The sequence below is a fragment of the Poecilia reticulata genome, linkage group LG17 (assembly GCF_000633615.1).
Source record: "Poecilia reticulata strain Guanapo linkage group LG17, Guppy_female_1.0+MT, whole genome shotgun sequence".
Classification (NCBI taxonomy): Eukaryota; Metazoa; Chordata; class Actinopteri; order Cyprinodontiformes; family Poeciliidae; genus Poecilia; species Poecilia reticulata.
In genome coordinates, this window is record NC_024347.1 from 25,147,615 (window position 1) to 25,169,174 (window position 21,560).

The 21,560-nt window shown below is 37.9% G+C and overlaps 1 protein-coding gene across 1 annotated transcript in view; it reads right to left on the reverse strand.

Moving 5' to 3' along the window:
- Positions 1 to 888: 888 nt before the first annotated feature.
- Positions 889 to 21,560, reverse strand: part of colec12 (collectin sub-family member 12) — a 29,405-nt gene continuing 8,733 nt past the window's right edge. Inside the window, exons 3-10 of the mRNA XM_008434482.2 lie at positions 9,201 to 9,323; positions 6,101 to 6,187; positions 3,835 to 4,878; positions 2,949 to 3,509; positions 2,679 to 2,821; positions 2,484 to 2,590; positions 2,257 to 2,399; positions 889 to 1,897 (exon numbers count right to left, since the gene is read on the reverse strand). Coding sequence (XP_008432704.1) covers positions 1,878 to 1,897; positions 2,257 to 2,399; positions 2,484 to 2,590; positions 2,679 to 2,821; positions 2,949 to 3,509; positions 3,835 to 4,878; positions 6,101 to 6,187; positions 9,201 to 9,323 — 2,228 coding nt within the window. The 3' untranslated portion in view covers positions 889 to 1,877. The remainder of the gene's footprint in view (positions 1,898 to 2,256; positions 2,400 to 2,483; positions 2,591 to 2,678; positions 2,822 to 2,948; positions 3,510 to 3,834; positions 4,879 to 6,100; positions 6,188 to 9,200; positions 9,324 to 21,560) is intronic.

The window sequence follows — 21,560 nt, forward strand, 5'->3', positions numbered from 1 at the left end:
ATTGAGAGGCATGTGACAACACGCCATGCATTTCTGAAATAGACTTGGAAGACATTTTTGAAGATAAACAGAGAAGAGTGCAATGGCCAGATTTTATTGTCAACGATCTCTGAAGCGAAGATCATTTCAAGCCACAATGCTGAAAAAATCCATTTGGTCTGTTTGATGTATTCCAATAAGATGATGATTATTTTATTGTCTTCAGAACTGCTACCTCTCCTGCTAGTGTGCTCACAAATGAACCAGATGGAAATCTTAAAACAGGGATAAACAGATTTCAAGCTGAAACTCTAAAGACACATTAGGCCAAACTTAAAAGCGCTGCCATCTATTGTTTCTGTGCTGTTTATTGAGGTGGCAGCAAGAAGGTGGGATTTTGCAACTGAAGTGGATAAGAGGTTTGTTAAGTCTGTCAAAAGTAATTTGTCTTTGAGATGCCATGGTGATACAGGGGTCAAGCACAACCCACGTATGGAGACCTTAAGTGTTCAGGGACCTTTTAGTTTCCACAAAGAACTGTTTCATGGAGCTTCAGGCAGGAACTGTGAGTTGTACCAGATGGTATTGAGTATGCTAGCTGCCGTCCACAGTACCAATATGCCTAAGTGTCAGGTTTATTGGTCACACTAAACTGTCCTGTGATGGCCTAGTCACCTGTCGCAACAATAGTTGCGACTTATTGCCTCCCAACAGGCAATAAGGATGAGTGGTTATAGAGAATGGATGACTGGATGAATGGAGAGGTGAGTGTCTGAAAGGCCTGACAAATGAGAGTTCTGATACCTTAGATTCAAATGGTCTAGATTGAGTTTGTGAAAAATAAGACACTAGTCTAGGCAATATCATTTCATTTAAACCTAAAAGAAAAAAAAAAGCAAAACTCAGTCACTCAACACAGAGCATCTTTATTGTTTTATTGTCTTAAGTGTCTTGGTTGATCATCATTAGCTTGGTGAATTAAAAGAGGGACAATCAAGCATTAAACCAGATTACAAACCACCACTTATTAAGTAATATATGGTACAGTAAAGGCACCTTTTACATCAGCGAGTGGCAATGCAAACACTTGTTTCACCTGTCATACTGTATTTGTCACATTGGATAAATCTTTTTATATTGGTCTAAACTGAATTTACATGTTTTAAGAGCTATGAAATCACTGACAGGTAAGATTCTAAGTAATGTCAGCCCTAAAACAGCAAAACTGCTCAGTGCTCATGATAATATTTGTGATTGGAACCTACTAGTTTAAGAACAGTGACATTTACCTGCACTTTACTTATTTTCCCATACAATATTGGATTGGTTTAGTGAGTAAATGTGAGTGCTTTGCACTGCAAGATTTTATAAGGTACAACATCTTATAAAAAGCTCAGAATCTATGAAGTATTACAAAATAAAAACAGTTTTCACCTTTTCACTCTCCAAAATATAAAAAAACGTTTTTTTTTATTAAAGATTTCCAAGTATAAAATCTGCAAAAAGTGTTAAGTATAGTAATAATGCAAAAATATCAAACAGTACCAAATCTTATAGAATACTATTTACAGATATACATGAATAGAACTGGCTGCACCAAATCCTAATTTGTTACAGCTTACAGACATAACTACAATCTCATGATACTTCTGTACCAAATCTCAGTTGGTACCGTAGAGGGATATCTTTGCTCCTTCTTGGGTTCCACAGTTTGTTTTAAAGTGCCTTGAAGAAACAACAGGCACTAAAAGTAATTATTTAGAATCGTCTTCTCGTCTCCATGRTGCCTGACTGAGCCGGCTTTATCCTTCAGCCTTTAAGTTGAGCTCCTTCCTTCACATGACTCTCCTTATTGTTGCTCCCTCAGCTTCATGCGTAGAGGAAGTAGTCGATGGATGCTATAAAACTGGAACCACCACTATGAAGAGAAAAACATGACATGTAAGGCATATAATTAACATTTACTCAAAAGTATTTATACCCCTTAGATTTGATCACATTTGACACATTACAACCACAAACAAACATTTTTGATTGGCCAAAAGTCTGTGTTTAGAAAAAAACAACCAGCAAGTCACCATCAACAAGTCCCTTTGAGTGAATCATTTAACATACACTTACGTTTAGGCTTTTGCATGACAAAACATGCAAAAGTTTAAGGGGTTTGAATACATGTGCAAGTGTAAGAGGGAAGCAGAGTTTGAATGTCTTAGTTAAAATGTAAAAAGGTACAAACACTTTTGAGACACAGCATTAAGATTTTAAGTAAGTACTGACACTCAGATGAACGTTCACATATGAACCCAATGCGGTCTGTGCAGTAGAAATCGTTCCAGTTAGCATTATGGATAAGACCCGCACAATCCTCTCCATTTACATGACCGTGGGTCCAGTTATCGGGCTGACCAGGTTTCCAGTTTCTGATGATGACAATGCAAATTTGTTAAACTTATTTGTGCCAGTCTGAAGAAATTCAAAAATAAATCTATGAATTTATGACTCACGTAAAAACTGGTATGGTTCCATCCACCCACTTCCAGACATTTTCTTCTTCCTTGTCAGTAAGACCCAACCAGAAATAKCCCTTTGAAATGGCATTTCTTATGAATTGCTGGTGGAAAAAAATAAGAGAGAAATAAACATTTGATGATTATTTTAAATAATTGGTCGAATTATGTCAAATGTGATTTCATCTCTACCTGTTCTTCATTGTCATTGATTATGAGCATATGGGATGATATGTTTTTACAGAACTTGTTTGCTTCATTAAAGTTGAGTCTCTGGGTACCAGAAGAAAAGTAGTAGCAGCTGTCTCCAAACTTTCTGAACTCAGGAGGACAACCTGGAAAACATAAATATAAATATTATCAAGTGAAATGAAAGCATACGTGGATGCAAACTGTCTCTGACTGGCAAAAATCTCTGGAAGTAGCAGATAAATTTAGGTTTTCAATTGACGTGTGACTCACCAGGTGCAGGGGTGGAAGCAGCAGCTGAGGGCTGTTCCTGTGCAGAGTCTTGTGATTTCTCCGTTGGTACTGAGGGTAAAGTCGGTAGGGGAGGTTTGATGACTTGAGGGGCTCTGGTTGGCTTTATATTGACAGAAGACACAGGACCAGGCAAGCCTGGAAGTCCCGGAGGACCAGCAGGGCCAATTGGACCTACAGGCCCACGAGGCCCCTCCAAGCCTGGAGGTCCTGCTGCTCCTCTAAGTCCCTGTGGCCCTTGTGGCCCTGGCAATCCAGGATTTCCATTGGTTCCAGGGTATCCATTTGATCCAGGGTCACCTTTCTCACCAGGGCTTCCAGGTCTGCCTCCAGAGCCTCTAGACCCTTTAGGTCCTGGAAGCCCCTGAGCACCAGTGGAACCTTTTGGACCTGTCCCACCTGCTGGGCCAGTAGGACCTCGGTCTCCTTTTGGTCCCAACAGGCCTGGAATTCCTTTGTCTCCTTTATCTCCTTTATGTCCTGTCTGGCCCATCGGCCCTTGGGGACCTTTATCACCTCTGGAGCCTTTTGGGCCTGGCGGACCTAAATCAATAAAAAAAACCAACAAAAAAACGTGTTTGTATTGGGGTTCTATTGGATCTTAATGAAGAAACATTCAATTGTATCTGTACAATTTACACTTCCATGTTTAATGACTTTTAGGGAGAAACAGCTGTGATCAGGATTAGATCAGTGTCATTTAAACCATGATGCAATTTTACAATCAGTTAAACTTGCTGTCTTCTTTGTCTACAAAAGTTATACCTAAATGTCACAATATCAATGTTGGTTGCCTATATCTAACCCACCATTATTCTAAAAGCAAAATAGTTTCAATAAGCTCGTTAAAAATGTTGCTTGATCTTACCCTGCAGAATGGTGAAGTTGGTAATGAGCTGCGAGTGTTTGCTGTCTATCAGTTTCATCTCCTGCATCACATTGGACAGGTTGTTCACCTCTTGGTCCAACCTGGTTGCAAGCTCATCCTGCTGTGTGCGCAGATCTTTGCTGTTGGTCTTGGCCTCTTCCATAGTGGCATTCAAGTCTGCTAACAGGTCCGTGTGCCTCATCACTGTCTCAGCACAGGATCTCAGGCCGGTCAGGTCAGAACTGATGACACCCAAGATCTGTGTGGCAAAGCTCATGTTTCCTGTCACACGGTCCATGGCGTTCTCATGCTTGTCCAATCGTACTTCCATCTCATCAAACTTTAACGAGGTGGTATTGTCATTGTCTCTCTGGCGATCCATCAGCTCACGCAAGCCTTGGTCATGACTCTCGGTGATGGCTGAGGTGTTCTGGATTTGGATGACCAAAGCATTAAGCTGGGTTCTCAAGTCGTCCAGTGTGTCTCCATTGGAGCTGGCCAGGGCGGAATTATTTGCAGCCAAAACCTGAAGGTTCTGGACCTTTTCTTTCAGCCACTGTGAGTCTGAACGCGTATGATTGGCTGTCTGCTGCAGAATCTGATAGTCATTCTTCAGTTTCTGTACTGCCTGACTAACATCTTCGACTGTCTTCTGTAGCAAGCCGAGCAAGTTGCGCTGCTGTCCTTGGGTGATATTAAGTGAATTGACATTCACTTGAGTCTCACTCTGCACTTTGACCTGCTCCTGGAGCTCAGACTGGAGTCGTGCAGTGTCTGCCTGGAGGTGGTCAATCATTCCACTGTAGGAAGCCAAGGACTGATTGATCCCACGCAGTGAGTCTGCGTTGCCATCCAGGACGCTTTGAAGCGAGACATGGCCATTCTGCATGTTGTCTCCTGTGACTAGCAGGTCTTCTAACATGTCTCTGTTGCTTGTTGCTCTACTGCTAATGTCTTTCAGTTGGTTTTGTAACCCTTCCAGATCTGATTTGAAGGTACTGATTTCACTGGTGGCATTGAGGGACTTCTCTCCTGCTTGATCATCTGTGGAAAAAAAACAAGCAAGTAGCACTAGGTCTGAAACATTTAGAGATGCACTAATTAGGCTGTTCTATGGAATGTTATTACTGCCACTAAGAAAAATGTGTTTCTGAACACTCTCCCGTTACAATAGGATAATTATGGAAACACCTTCATAGGGCTCTAGATGCCACATGATGTTAGGTACAGGATTTACAAGATTGCAACACATTAGTTGTCTTCTACACCAATGGGGTCAAACGAGTCACACCATATCCATGTTGAGTACATTTAAGGTGGTGAAGCAGAAGCCTCTCATAACTCTCCAGCTAGTCAAAGAAAATCGCCACATCTCGAGGATTGGACTGATTTTTCCTTCTGTGTAGTCCCATTCTTGGGTAGGATCCTTCTTGGAGTCATTAATACTATCAATAGTATTAATGATTTCATCCACAATATGGAGCAGCATCAGTATCTCTACATGTCTTACATCAAGTATGATGTAAACCACGACCAATTAATGTAAATTAGCCATTGTAGTCTTCATTATGAATGCAGCATACTACCATAGCCACATAGAGGAAATTACATTTATTTAAATATATTGTGACATTTGCACAATGTAACTGTCATGATGTAATGAGATAATGTCAAAAGAATGTATTTTCTAACAGCAATATGCTTCCATTTTTTTAACCAATACAACATTTTTCCTTTAATGTCACACTTGACAGTTTCAATTTGAACTGACTATAATGTTATATTCTGAGGATTGCAATAAATAAAAGAGGAAACATTTGGTGTAAGTGCTTTGACCAAGGTTGTAGTTTGAAAATGAAGGAACAAGATTATCCCAATGCATTACACCATGGGCACCAAACCTAAAATTGTTGTTGTTGTTTTTTCATTAGAGAACAAAAAATGTGCATGAAATTATATGTCGTATGTTGATGTGATTATAGACCAAAGATTGCTTCAGTTCTTTGCATTGATGGATTAATGAATGGTAACAACAACAACAACAACAACAACAACAACAACAATAATAATAATAATAATAATAATAATAATAATAATAATAATAATAATAATAATAATAATAATAATAATAATAATAGTCCAGGGAAAAATTGGCTGATTCCGATCTCTGATCAGGTGATTGGTGCACTTCTATAAATATTATCCCAGACTCAATATGAGGTTCAATTAATGTATGATAAAGCTACCTGATTCCAAACAGTCTTACCTAGTTTCTTTAAGTCTGTTTCAACGGCATTGATCTTGCCTCCATAATTCTGCATGCCCTCAGTGACATTGTCCATCCTTTGGACAACTAGGAAAAGGGCAAAAAAGAGATTGATTGGAAGAGATCCATAGAGAGAATACCACTTTTTTTTTAAAATATGAAAGTGTTAGAAGGTAAGCATCAAAAAGTATTAGTTTAGTTTTCTTTTATAAACATGACATTAATTTAATTAAACCAGCAGAGGGAGCTCCTGTATTCTTCTTTTCACTGCAGCAAGTAACCAGGCAACTGAAACTGTTGACTTGCCAAAGCTAGAGGCTGAGATGTTCAGAAATTCCACTTCACAAGTATGAATATGAAAAACTGCTTAAATTACACATCACCACACGCTAAGTCCAACTGTAATTTATCTTCCCCTCTCCTCTGCAACTAAAGTTCATCTCTCATTTGTGTGTTTTTTTTTTTTGCCAGTAGGTGGGTGTCTCAGAACTGGACAGCATCCCAAGCATTTACTGTTATCATTCCAGGAGTGACAAAAACACAAAGCAAAAACATACACTTAGGCCAAACATAACAAAGTCTCAGTTTGAAATACCTCTTGGCCCAACGCTGAGAGACTGAGTTGTATCTTTTTCTACATCTCTTCAACGTCTGTCCAAACCAAACTAATTCTTCTTTTCAATGTATTTTCAGCAGTGCTGGGTTATTGGCGGGTATGTTAAGGTTTCAAAATGTTTAAAAAACCCTAAATTATTCTGTCATATTGCTACCAAAGTTTAAATTTGATTCTTGTTTTATTTTGATGCAAAATGTATAAAACAAAGGGAGACATTGTGTCTCTGGGTTCAGTCAAAGCATGAATGATTAAAGTCATTAATGCATTAAATGAACATTTTCATGAAAAGTCAGAGAAAGGGTCAAAGCCACTGCCTGTCAGCTGGCTGAAAGAAGAATGAAAACTACAGTTGACGAGATTCACGTGACCTGTCTATGAATCAATCTATTCTATTGATTTGCTTATCCAATAACCCAACCAGCTATTATCTGTTTGAATCAGTACCAGTTTCAATATTTGTCCTATTTTAAGGTAAAATTTTTAACATTTTGGACAGCAAGCAGCTGAAGAAACAAATGTTTAAAATTTTAGATAACACATAATTTTAAATCCATCCATCCATTTTCTTGCACCCTTGGTGGGGTCGGGAGGGCTGCTGGTGCCTATCTCCAGCTAACGTTTTGGGCGAGAGGCGGGGTCACCCTGTACAGGTTGCCAGTCTGTCGCAGGGCAACACAGAGACACACAGTACATACCACCATGCACACACACTCTCACACCTAGGGACAATTTGGAGAGGCCAATTAACCTGACAGTCATGTTTTTGGACTGTGGGAGAAAACCGGAGTACCTGGAGAAAACCCACGCATGGACAGGGAGAACATGCAAACTCCATACAGAAAGACCGGGAATTGAACCCAGAACCTTMTTGCTGCAAGGCAACAGCTCTACCAACTGCGCCACTGTGCAGTTCATAATTTTAAATATTTTAGTTAAATTTTCTGTAAATGCTGTGAAAGCTGTGTATTTATTTTAAACATTATGTCAGCGTAAGAATCCTATACCAKACCTTGCCTAATTTATATCCCTCTCTTCTTCTGTGATTCAATATTACAAGAAACCTGTATTGGAAAAGCAAAGCAATTTTTTAATGTAATTTAGCAAAGACTATAACCAAAGATGATTGAAAATTGTGAAAAAATGGTGAAACTATTTTTGTATGAAGATGTCTATTGATGTCCAACTGGGCTTACAAACTTGTTAGCATTGCTCAAATTGGCAAACTAATGTTCAACATTTTCATTTCTGGACAGGATTAATCAACTAACGCAGAGTACTTTTCACCATAATTTCTTAAACAAAATAAGATGTCTATTAACTGTCAGCGTTTGAAGGACTGAGGCTGAAGTGAAGCTTACTTTGGCACTAAAGAGCCTTTGAAGAAAGTTTGCTAACCTAAGTTGCTGGAAATGGTGCAGACACTTTGTGACACAGCAGGTAGCAAAAACACATCTCCAACAGGGTAAAGTATTCAAATGTTGACATGAGGCTCAGTACACAGAGAAGACCAAAGAAAAACAGAATACAGCTTGCAACGGCTTTCTTCAAAGTACAGCTGTTTTTGACACTCGTGAGTGAACTTGTAGTTCACGAGACAACAAATTGGTCCCGGGTAATAAAATTTTTCTTTGGGTTGTTAAGCTATAGTAGTCACTGCCTGGTCATCTGGTATACATTAGAGGCAAACCATCAAAATAGCACGGGCTCCAAGCCAACCCACCCGTAAAGCTGGAAACCTACAACAATCCTGACAAAACTTAAAAGGCAGCAGTCAGCTTTAGATCTCAACTTGTAGATTTTCCAACGAAGGCATTTTGTACTGCCAAAGAGAGCTTTGCAGTGCGTTTGGACCAGACAATACTTTAGAAGATTTTGCTCAGATGTTTTGACAGGTATACAGTGATTGTTCTGGATCACTGTTCTGGATATTGGACAGTTCTCACTCTGCATTCTGACAATGGCTTTGAGGTACTTGAATATATCTCTGTTTTTATTTAATGTCTTTAAAAACATTAAATAAAACGTCTCAAAACACAAACRCTTTGCAGTGAGGCCACTGTCACACAGGGATTTCAAGTCATGACTAATCTTTAAAAAAAATCATGTCAGTGAAGAAAAATGTGTCATAAGTGTCATAAAGGCCTGCTTTAATCAGTAAATATTTTTCTGAACTTTCTTATATTGCTGACGGGACTGAAATAATAATTTGAAATTCTGCACGAACTCAAATTGCTTTGTGAAATTCCCTAATCTGCAAAACACCAATTTTACCAGCAGAATGTATTAAAGGTTTCCAGAGGAGTCTGAATTTGTCTTTGTAGTTTTGTCACAGTGTAATATAATGTGGAAATTCCAGTAAATGAATGCGGGTGGCACATTTGCTTAAGAAAAAAAAGAAAGAAAAAATAACACTTTTTATGTGTCTTTCAGAAAATGTACAAAATAGTTTACCAAGTGTAACCATTAACTTCCTTTTTAACTTACCTTTGTACCCAAGGACAGCCACTGCTATAGTGAGCAGAGCGCAGAGCACATAGAGGAGAGCGATGGCTGCCCTTAGTGCCCAATCATTTTTACACTTTGTGCACTCAGTACCCTCCTGAATTCCTGCAAAACATAACAGGATCTGTGTTACTAATCTGTCTACAGAATGCAGTAAGTCAGCTTAGTCATATTCATGGATAACAATGAGGGCCAGCTGCTACAACGTAACTAAAGATGGGAAGTAAAATAAAACTAAACAAGCCAAGAAAAAGTGAATGCACTCAGTGTTTTGTTTTCTTTTCATAACTAAGTTAAATCCAACATGTCAACACTGGGACACCCTGAACCTTTTGTCAGCCAAGACTGAACTGAAAACATTTGGTGGCATGAGGAGACAATGCAACTCACAATGAAACTGCAAACACTGTCCATGTGCTAACCATACCGCAACACTGCATTCCTTACCGCCAGCCGATCTACAGCAAGATGACAGAGAAACTTTTTTATAATTCATCTCGCAGATGTTCACTGAAACGTCTTAATAATCCTCTGAAACAATGATTCAATGATAAACATTAAGCAGGATGTTTACTTTGGTTCAATAGAACTGACCAAGTTACTTCCAGCAAGCACAGCAGGAGAGCAGCTGGCCCAGTGATGGGTTTTATGGGAATTGAAACCTATTGAAACTTAATCAACTTTAAATGAAGATATGGCAGTTTATGTGTTTCAATATGGTGGAAAAATAAAGTGTTTAAAAATATTTTATAATACATATTCAATGTGATTTATTTGTGTTCCATTAATACATTTGCAAAAACTGCAAAGCTTTTTTCCTCTTTGTCATATTGGGGCATTTACGTTTAGTGTCCCATTATGACATGGGTCCATAGACCCATTGATTTACATGTAAGCGTTTTGAGGTTGACAGTTAAGGGGTTAAAACAATATTTTATATGCATCTGTAGCAGCATAAAATGTTGAAAATGTGAAGCACTGAATACTTCCTAGATGCAYTGTGCCTTAAACTTCAATGTATTTTATTGGGATTTTACACATTAGACCAACCCAAACAGTGAATAACTTTAAAGACAAAGATAAATCTCAAAGAGTTTTCAATTTTACTACAAAGTATTTGTATTCAGCCCAACTAATCAATACTTTTGGTACAGCTTCAGCTACAGGTCTTTCGTGGTATGTCTCTACAACCTTTGACCATTCAAGGAATGGACATTTTGTCCATTGTTCTTTGCTCCAGTTCAGTTAAATTCTCAATAAGATTTGGGCCATGATTTTAACTTAGCCATACAAGCAAATTAACATCCTTTAATCTAAACAATCTCACTATGGCCCTGGCTGTGCATATAGGCTTACTGTCGAACTGGAATATGAACATCCATTCCAGTCTCAAGTCTTTTGCACTGTGTAACACGTTTTTTACAGAAAGGCATCATCATTCTATGYCCACATCCATCATCATGGGGATGGTGTGTTCAGCCGATCTACAGCAAGACGACAGACTACCAGTACAGTGAGGCACTTGACCTAGCAAAAATGTAACTAAGTCATGTAGGGGACACATAACCACACAGAAGAAAGAGATCTGGTCAGAGGAGACCAAGACTGCTCTACATTTGAAATGCTATATTATATCCTCAGATAACTTTCTCCTTTCACACACAGCGACTTGCTCTGTCTCTTTAAGTCATGTCAGCCATGATGAAACTGCAACCAAGAGACTCTATCCTTCCCAGAGATGGGTTGGGCAGGACCGCAAGAGCAGTACTGGGGTTTATCCTCTCAGTTTTGGACCCTCACATCTGTCCAAACATCCCTCCTGACCACCTCAAGGGACCCCTTTATGGACCCAAACTTGAATACGTAGGTCTGTATGATTTGCACTAAGAGCTGCATGACGGGGGCGAATGCAGGGAGCTTGATCAGAGAAACCTCCCTCTGTTCCTTACCACATGCTGATGAAAGTACAACACAACACCATGTAAACAGGCGGCTAGACGGCTGCAGGTCATGGGTCAAGWACAAGGAAGGGACTAGTTTTTTTTTGTCTCTCTTGATTAGACTTTGAACCACTGTTGGGGAGCTTTTTGTGTTTATCCCAATAGGAGGGTTTCTTAATTTCAAATACTACCTATCAATCAAATCAGCTATTCCTCTCATATTTCATTTTCACTTATATAACTATATTACTATAAACAACTATAGTAACATGGACATACAAACATATTCAAACTCATAAAACCAGCATGTTGCTCTAACATTTGTTATTAAAACCATCAAAATTTAACGCACATTGTGTTATCAAAGCTGGCAGAGGCAGGATAAGAAACGGACTGAGACTGACCATGTTCTCCCCTCAGCAACACGTCAAGCAAGATGAAAGCCGATGAAAATTCAGTCTGAGGAGTCTAGTTTTGACTCTTTCCAAAGGTGGAACTTTTTCCACTCCTGTGCCTGTCTAACYTTTCAGCCTGCATCCRAGGGTTTTTGCTTAAAAAACAGTTCTGTCTCATATGGTGAACAGACTAAAGATGGTGAGTAAAGGTTTCCAATGAAGGTGCAATGTTTTATTACTCTGGTTTCAGAAAACAACTTCAAGGTTCCTTGGAAGAAATCTTTCTGAGAGCCAAGGACTGTACATATTTGGGGATACTRAGGTTTTTGTCACGTGAAATCGTGTAAAATAACAACTTAGAACTAAATGAAATGTGTTATGTTAGTATAAACWAATCCCTCAACACAAAATTTTAACAAAATATTAGGCATATCCTTGAAACACATGCAAAAAATAAAAACCAAGCAGTTAATGTCATCTGTGTGTGCTGTGTTTTCAGATTTTTCCATTCCAGCCACCTGCGAGATTTAATGTGAGTCAGCAAGTTTCTTATGTTTCATAGTTCCTTCTTACTTTCTGCACATAAACTATCACAGTACATAAACACGCTGACACATGCATCCCACAGACTGCATGAGAACACATGGCCTGGTGCAGAGCACAGGAGGGCTGAGCCTGTTGAGAGTTAAGAGCCTGGACAGCAGCCAGGACGTCCCAATCAACAGGCTGGACCGGAGCCAAATCATTTCCAACAAGTGAATAAATGCCAGAAAAACTTGGAAGAATCAAAATGCTAAACTATGACTGCTGTTTCAGGCTTGAAAGGAAGACATTGTCTGTATAATCTCAACATTTTACTTAAAGTAAAGAAAAGGATGTACTTGTGCTTTAGGATCGAGCCTAATAGACCTGGACAACAGAGCTGTTTCCTGCAGCATTTTCCTGTGAAATGCCAATGAGGCTGGCACTTTTTTTTCTCAAATTTTTAACATCTACAGTTTGTACAACTGCTTTATGGGTATAAACATGAGGAAATGAAGGAGAGTAGGTCTTGTGATGTTTTGGAGTTTTTGTGTTGTTTTTGATACACAAAAACAACACAAAGTTGCCATCAACTTTATGCTGATGGCATAAAGTTCAGTGTCCTGCACCATTGTGACTGGGTATGATAACTTCCCATGATGTTACCACCTTGCTTGAATTTTTCATAATAAAGGATCCACTAGAAATCTGGAAATACATTTCTAATGTTCCATATACAGTATGTCAAAGTGTATGCTATTATGAACATTTCTGATGTATRGACACAATCTAAGATTTTTGCAAACCATGAACAGTTTCAAGAACTTAAGCAGATTTAGAGGATCGGTTTCACCACAGCTTTACGGTAAAAGTAGAGGAGCAGAGATAGACGAAGACGAAAAAGAAAAACAGTAAATGGAAACTGTAYGTCAGTTTCMTTTTACTTCACTTACTAGTTTCTGTGAAACTATCTGTGAAACTTTGTACTAAAAAACAAGAAACCACACCATTTCCAAGTACCTGCYATTAGACCAGCGTGCACGCACCATCTCACTCCAGGCTGGCAGTGGAAATTTCCATAGCAACACAAAGAAAGCTTGTACAGCCWGGAGTCTTTTTTGTGTGAAGAGCCTTTGTGCAGAGTGTTAATACTGTCTCATATTCGGTGAACGGGTGGCTACCACAAAATTCCTTTGACTTCACCATCTTCGACATGGGTTTGTCAGAAAGCTAAAAATGTTAACAATTAAAATACCAGTAGTAATATAAACTGACCTCAAGTCACAAATCACAATATAGAAAACTTATATTTTTGTCTCACATTGCATGAAGGAAGAGACATATGTCTTTAAAGTAGCTAAGCTGTGTAATGTTAATTCTTCACCTAAAATCTACAATCAGAAATCCCAATAATTTATTCACACATTGTGGTTAAAGATACAAATTTACAGGCTTGGTTTAATCTAAAAATTTTAATAAAAAAACTATGATTTCAAGTTATCTGCAGTGGAAATTTGAGACAGAAATATAAGGAAAAGGATAACTGTATCATGTAGTGAAAAAGTGCCATTGGATGGTGACCAGAGCCAGGCTGTTAGCCATAGGTTGCAACATTCATTCATGCATACAGGGCTCTTTTTAGTGTTAAGAGTCTATCTCTACTGTGTGTTTAATGGCTCAGCGGGGATCAAGAATGTCTGCCAACTGGGAAGTTGTCTGTTCAAAACTGTGCTTCAACAAGCACAAGTGTCCTTGGGCAAAACATCTGCAAATTGGTGTGTCCATGAATTTGGCTTTCAGTGTGAAAGTGTTTTAGTCAGTTGTTAACACAAAGCAAGGCATATTCAAATTCAGACCATTTAGCATTTAAAAGCACAACAACATGCAATTACCTCCGTAGCCATTCAAGACGGCCGTGGGACAATTTTTATCCTATTTTTTTTCCTAACCTGCATCCATTTTGTACCCAGAAACAAATATTTTTTTCTGACTTGTACTCCACCATAGCGCATCAGTTTTTAGATTTTTAAAAGATTATCGATTAAATAAGGAAATAAATTATAACAAAGATGGTCAAACCTCTGAAATAATGGAATTACATTTAAATTTGATACATTTAAATGGAATCAATGTATTGGTAAATAATTTACTCAAGTTTTTAAATTACATTTCTGTTGATGCACAAATTACAAGATATGACCCCTGATCATAATAATCCTGCTGATAGATGTAGTTTACTGAACATACATACCAATATTTACTTTAGATGATAGCAAAGGTTTTTATTGATTGGTTATCAAAACAGGAAAAACACCAAACAAGGTTAGTAAAAACCTAACATAATGTCAATATTAAATGTCCTGTGCAAGCAGCTCTGTCTCTCAACCAGAGATTGAGAATATTATGAAGAATGAAATACACTGGAGGCTTGTAGCATGTGTCCAACATGAGGTTTTCTTGCCTCTAGCCAATAACAGACTCCAGTGATATATTCGGTCTCGGTACAATTCACCAAGACTTTGAACATCTACATTGCTCTGCAAATGTATTTTCGGCATAATTCCCACTGACTAACCTTATCTAAGTGGAGCTTTTTAGTAGTGTCACTACCTAAATTGGTGACTTAGATGTGTAACACATGCAGATCGACTTCAACCTTTGCCGCCTCTGTTCTTTCAAACAACAGCAAGAAATGTCCAGAAGGTGTTCTATGGCCGTGACTTTTCACATAGGATCTCTGTATACCAGAGACTTTCCTCCATGTTTGCACCTCCAACTCTTGCCTATGTTTAGTCTTGCAAAAAGCTATTGTTTTTAAAAATCCTTACCCAATGGAGAGACTTTCAAAAATTCTGTGTGGACTGGATCATGTGTGGGCTCCATATCCATGATTATATCCAAAAATTATAAAATAATCATTTCCAAATAACAGAAAAAAAGTAGATTTTTTATGGGTTGCTTTTAAAGAATGTGTCTCTTTGTCCTGACTCTGTACATAAAGCATACAAGTTGAGCAAGAAATATTAATGACTGAGAGAAAACATAAGAGTAAAAAGTTTACATTTGTTTGGATTGAATATTTAGGCTGCTTAGGTAATACTAACAGTCACCCTTTCAGGAATTTTGATGTAATTGTCATCAACAGTGTTTGACTTGTGTTATTTCTCTCTTTTGGTTTTATTCATTTTTCATTCATTTGTTGCAACCATGTTAAACTCACAGCGACGCTTATAAAACACATGGAGGTTTCGGTGTCCTCTGGCTATTACAGCTAGCATGAGGGAAGCTACCACTGCAACAAATTACTACAACATTAGGTTGTCTAAATTGCTGAGTCAGTCATAGCCTGTCTGGGCTTTCTGTTTTTTTTTCTATTCAGTCTTCACTAACAGGTTTATGATTCTTTAAAATGAGACCCAGACCTCTCAAAACATCTGGGTCTGGTTACAGCTGAGCCAAAAGAGGACGCATGAAAACATTTGATACATCATTCCTTCATAGTAAGCATGACGAGAAAGAMGGGATTAAGTCTTGAGTTTGCTATTTTCAGTGTTTATATAAGAACCACATTCACAGCTCTATTCAATTCCCTCTTACAATGATAATAAAAAGCAGTGGGCCAGGCTTACACAGGAATGTTAAAGTTATTAAAAAACATTGACACATATTGTGTCCTATGATGTGAAAGCTGAGATTGTTTAAAAAGGTGAAAAAAAATGTATATGCATGTTAAATATAATTTAATCAAATTCAAATTGATTTAACCTGTTAGTAAAAAAATACTATTTTAGTTTGATTTAACCCTAATTTGATAAAGATGGTGATATAATGGTAATATAATTTAGGTTCAAAATTCTAATTTCTACTGAAGCTTTGTRGAGAGAAGAACAATAGCAGAAGCGAGTTCTATATTTTAATATCTGAATGTTGAAATGTAATAACTCCTGGCTGCCATACGAGGCTGCGGTATTTRAAAGCACAGACACTTTCTAACTGACCAAAAAGTCGGTCTTAAAACTGAGATTTAAAATCCAGTAAAACAGTGAACATGGAGTGGATTAGATGGCATTTTCTGATCACATCTGTGTGCGGTTACATTCAGACAGGCTATGACAAATGGGCCATGTGYCGTAATCCTCAGGGGCAGATTTTTGAGAACATACACGGGCTTCTTCAACTAAGTTGCACCACTGTTTGGAAAATTTTATGATGTTGGGTTGAATATCAAATGACTCTCTTTTTCACTCAGTAGCTGCTCCTAAATCGCATTCTCTTCTCTCCTCCCTTYGGTCGTCAAGTGCAAGATGAGATATTACAGTTTGGGTCACATCTGCTGGTTAATACCAGCTCAGTGATGCAATTTAGCTTGTCATTTTAACTCGCTGAAATAAAGTGAAATTATGGCAGACAGATTTTCTTTATTTTGCTCAGACTTCATATTTACCACAAAAGTAAAATACATTTGCTCACCAGCCCTGAATTATGCAATATATGGTCTCACATTTTGACACATTGCAACCACAAATATCAATTTMTTTTACTGAGAATGAACATGTAGATTGTCCTAAAGCAGAAGGAAAGTGATATGTAGCAAAGTGTAGCTTGTTCATGTGCAGCCACTCTGTTATCAATGCTATAATTGGCTATAATTACTTACCAATAAGTGGCAATATGAAGAAAACGACACAAAGTGACAATTAAGTACATCAATTAAGTTCTTCCTGCTGTCTTGATATCTTACCCACAACTTTCTTCAAGAATGTTCAGGCTCTAAAAGCATCCTACCTGATTCAAGTAGTAAAGCTATTCCTTTTATCAGATGTTTTTCCCCAGGCACTAAAAMCAGCAGCTATCAAGCCGCTGCTAAAAAATAACAATCTGGGCAAGTCACTACTGYAAAATTACAGACCAATCTTCAACCTTCAATTCATCAGGAAAATGATTTGAAAAGCTGTTTCAACGGTTRATTAGGTTCTTAACAATGACCAACCACTTAAATGTCTTTTAATTTGRTTTCTGCWCTCGTCAAAGTGTTCAGTGACATTTACAYATACGTAGACTGTGGAAAAACCACAGTGCTGGTACTGCTGGACCTCAGCGAAGCAATTCGACACTGTTGACTATGAAATATTGCTGAAAAGACTGGAGAGCTGGGTTGGACTCTTTGGTCTACCTTGACTGGTTCAAGAATAGGGAGTTCTTTGCATCATTGGRTAACTTTTCACCTGAGTTGACAAAAATTGCATGCGGGGCGACCCAAGGTTTTATCTTGGTGGCCTGCTAGTTTAATATCAACATGCTTCTGCTAGTTAAGATCATCGTAAGTAACAAGATAAATTACCATAACTATGCAGATGATACACAATTGTACATGTTTACATTAGCCATTTTCTTCCTCTTTTTTCCATTTTATAATTATGTGCTAATTCATGTCTGTCTACTTCATAAAATCCCAATAAGATATATGTGTAAGTTTATGGATTAAAAATACTTCTGGAGGGCTTCGTTTTGTAATCATGATAATGATKAAGATAGTCCTGTYTCTGARCCACATTTACTGGGTTTTTTTTACTGACCACAAATTGAACATTAATATATTTTAATCTATAACAATGACGTTCAGTGAATAGGTTATATAGTACAAACAGATTACCTAAAATATAGTTGCAGCCAAAACACAATGCAAGAAAACACTTCTTTCATCGCCAACCTTCCTCCATCCATCCATCCATTTTCTTACACCCTTGTCCCTCAGTGGGGTCGGGAGGGTTGCTGGTGCCCATCTCCAGCTAACGTTCCGGGCGAGAGGCGGGGTCACCCTGGACAGGTTGCCAGTCTGTCGCAGGGCAGCCAACCTTCATGCACTAATTAATTAATCAATTAATTAATTAACTGGTTGTCCTCTTCAGAACCAACACAATTCTCTTTAAAATGCAATAAAAAACCTTCTCTTTAGAAAAGACATTTTTACAAGCATGCATTTAGGGAAACATGGAAACCATAACTCAACTTTATTGGACGTAGAACAGAAAAGAAAACCTTCTCACTATTCCTACTCATGTTCCAACGACGGTATGTTGGAATGAGTTTATTTCATTAGAACCTCAGTGAAGCAAAGCAAACTGACCATTCACATACTTTGGGTGTCGTTCAACATCTGTTAAAATGTATTACATGATTTCCACAGATACATACGTTTATGTATTTTCATATATTGCTGCATATGCAGCTTAGTTAAAGGTTTTATCAATAAATGATTAGATAAGTGTGTTTGTGTAATGGCAACCTCAGGAAAATTAAAAACTGTGGCTCACTACACACAAAACTATGTGGACTTTTTTTTGTTAAACAGTCTTGATGTGAAATCCTATGAGTTCAAACCAAACAGGACCTCTTAGCCAACACACTGAAAAAGTCAAACTGAGTGCCTTCATAWCTTGGGAATCATTTTATTATAAAAAACTAAACTTAAAAGCTTTGAGTCAGGAAATTTAGTTGGCAGATCGTTTTCTGTTGCCTTATGTAAGCAGATCACTTTTAAAAGTCCCTYATGGATTCTTTGTCAGCAGATTAGTCATGATTTGATCAACACACAGCAATTAATGATAGTGAAAAAGTGTTAGACGTTTGACATTTATAGAGTCAAAACAGATGTTTGCTTTAGCTGACAAATTTMTTTTGAGTAGAGGTATAGAAATCATCGCACTTTCACTTTTGCAAGGAGCTGAAGTATGACCTTAACATGGGCGAAAGTGGCAGAAAATGTGCTGTCAAAAATATTTAAATAATAATGACGATCATCTTTGAAAAAGAAAATCTGAGCTCTGTGGCTTCTGGGCACAGGAACTCAGAGAAATAGGAAACMCTGAGCAGAAATGGAAAGAAAAAGTGTGAAAAAAAAGAAAAAGAAAATCCAAGAGCAGAGAATCCATGAAGGTAGGGACAGTGCAACTATTCACTGGTGTCTGTTATATGAACTCATTCAGCTGTTTACTGTTTCATGAGGTCCATTGAAAGTACAAATTACAACAACAACAACAACCAGCATCAAGCAACAAACCGTAACCACTAACATTAAAGCATCACTACGATTCATCTACGGAAAAACTGAGATTCCACATTTTACACACAAAAGATTTTAGCACTAATTAGGAATGAGTAAATKACTCATTCAAAGCACACAGCTACTGAGCAGACTGACTTTGTGGGTTCCACTATATTGTTTTTATTGGATGGTGGTAATGTGGAGAACAGTGGGAGGAAACKGGAGTACCCGGAGAAGCATGTAAACATGTAACCTCTTTGCAGGAAGAACMTGTAGAGAATCGGACCCAGAACCTTTTTGCTGCAAAGCAACAGTTCTACCAACTGTGCAACTGTGAATAAATTGAATTCAACTAAACTCTATTAATTCAAGAAGACAAAGAAGRAGAGTGCCTTTCAAAAACTAAAATGAAAAAGCGTGTTATGAGTTAAGACTAGAAAAAAATGCTTGAGAAGAACACATTGGTTAAGAAGAAGTGTAAAAAATCATAGCAGTACCAAAAGAATGATATAATCAGGCAATCTAATGCATTTTATAACCCCCCCCCCAGATAATTAAAAACAAATGAAATATGAATTGATTGTTCCTCAGGCTCCAAACATGAAAATTGTAAAAGAAATTTCTTATCCTTTCATGACAAAGCAATGTTACAGTGGCTATTTAAACTTCTTCAAACACAGTCTAAAGATTTAAGGCTCCAATTATTCTCATAACAACGCTACATCCAAGTAAAGCTAACTGAACTGTGTAAAAGGTAATTAAGAGCTATGACTTGGTGTTCCAGATGTTCGTTGTTTGAAATATTTCATCAAGTTCCTATAAAACTTWGCTTATTATAGWGAGCAGTCCTAATCTMYGTCTCTGGTGTCTGTTTAACTCACTGAGAGTTAAACGGCAYGCATACGGATCCAGTAAAGAAGAAACTTCAATAAAGGTTGTACTTCCTAAACTCAAAGTGTTGCTTTGTTTTACACACCATATTATTTCATTTCTAGGAATGTAATTCCTTTGTTACCRGAATGCAGCAGTTTCCATAAAAATGAGCATTGCGTAAGTGTGAATAATAATAAAAAAAAGTTATTAAATTGTAATCAAGCGGGGGAAAACAAACAAAAAACAAACAAAAAAAGAAAAAAATCATTACAGTATATATAATGAATCCCAGGATGAACTTTCACAGATATCTATCTGTGTCCCTGGAAGAAATTTTAAATATCAGAGCCTCACTAATTTTACCCTCCCCACCACAACATGAGCATAAATAAACCGAGACATGTTTTGTTACTTCAGTTCAGAAGACTTCATTATACTCTCATGTAAGTCCAAAACCGCTGTGTCTGTGAGCCGAAGTTGAAGAACACTGGAGTTAAATCTTAGCATCCATCTGTGCAGATGGGATTTTTTGTGGTTGTGGCTGCTGGCTGTGCAGCCCACCATGGAAGCAATTCCAAAACTGAATCAGCAACAACCTTAGCTCAGCCCGATGTGCAGCACCCCGTCCCCTTCTGCAACCCTCCTGTTTATAAGCTTTATCGGCCAGCTGAGCCAGTAAAACCACAAAGCGTGGACCAAACCAGCCGTCCAGCCAAGAATGGCTTTACTTTGTGGGAAAAGACGCTGAGAACAGGGAAGATAGTATCTGAGTTCCTGTTTTACCGTGGTCCATATCACAACCAGAGGAGAAATTATGCAATGCACCAGTAAAATAAGTGTTTAGAAATTGATACCACATGCAAAGTCTCTAAGGTACAAAATAGTGAAGCAAMAAGTCACCAGGTCATTACCCTGCCTTCAGACATCTGATTGTTTGTCCGACATAAATCTTTAATATTGTGCTGACATCCAAATAAGAGGGCAAGCAAAACCTCACACACTTGATCTCAGAGTTCTACCACTTCTGAAGGAGACAGAAACAGGCACAAACCAGAGAATTAAGATCAACACCAAATCAGGAGGCATCTAGAGAGTAAAGAGTTTTTATGCAAACTTCAAAGTTCCAGTAAAATCTTGGTGGTTCCAGCATTAAAGCTGAATAGTCTGTTGTAAATTGTGCCTGCGTTTCTACCATACAATGTGTATTTTCTTTGCAAGCAGCAATAAAGGACACATGAATMATTTTCACTATCAGCTTGAACTGGGTCATCCAACCTTTGGCCAGTCTTCCTTAAATGTTCCTTAGACGTTCCTTTAATTTTTCTTTGAGACTCTTTGGATAGCGATATATTTTCTTTGTTCAGCCTCCAAGGCACTGGCCACTTTTACAGTGGCATTTTCCTTACTTCCACAGATTGCATAAAGATTTCACTTAGATACAGACCATGTTATCAGGATTTTCACTCACCAGCAACTTTTTTAAATACTTGGTATGTGGTTAGACCCCCTGCTCCTGCAGAGCTGCCCCAACTGTTTATAATATAGATTCAACAAGGTGTGGGAAACA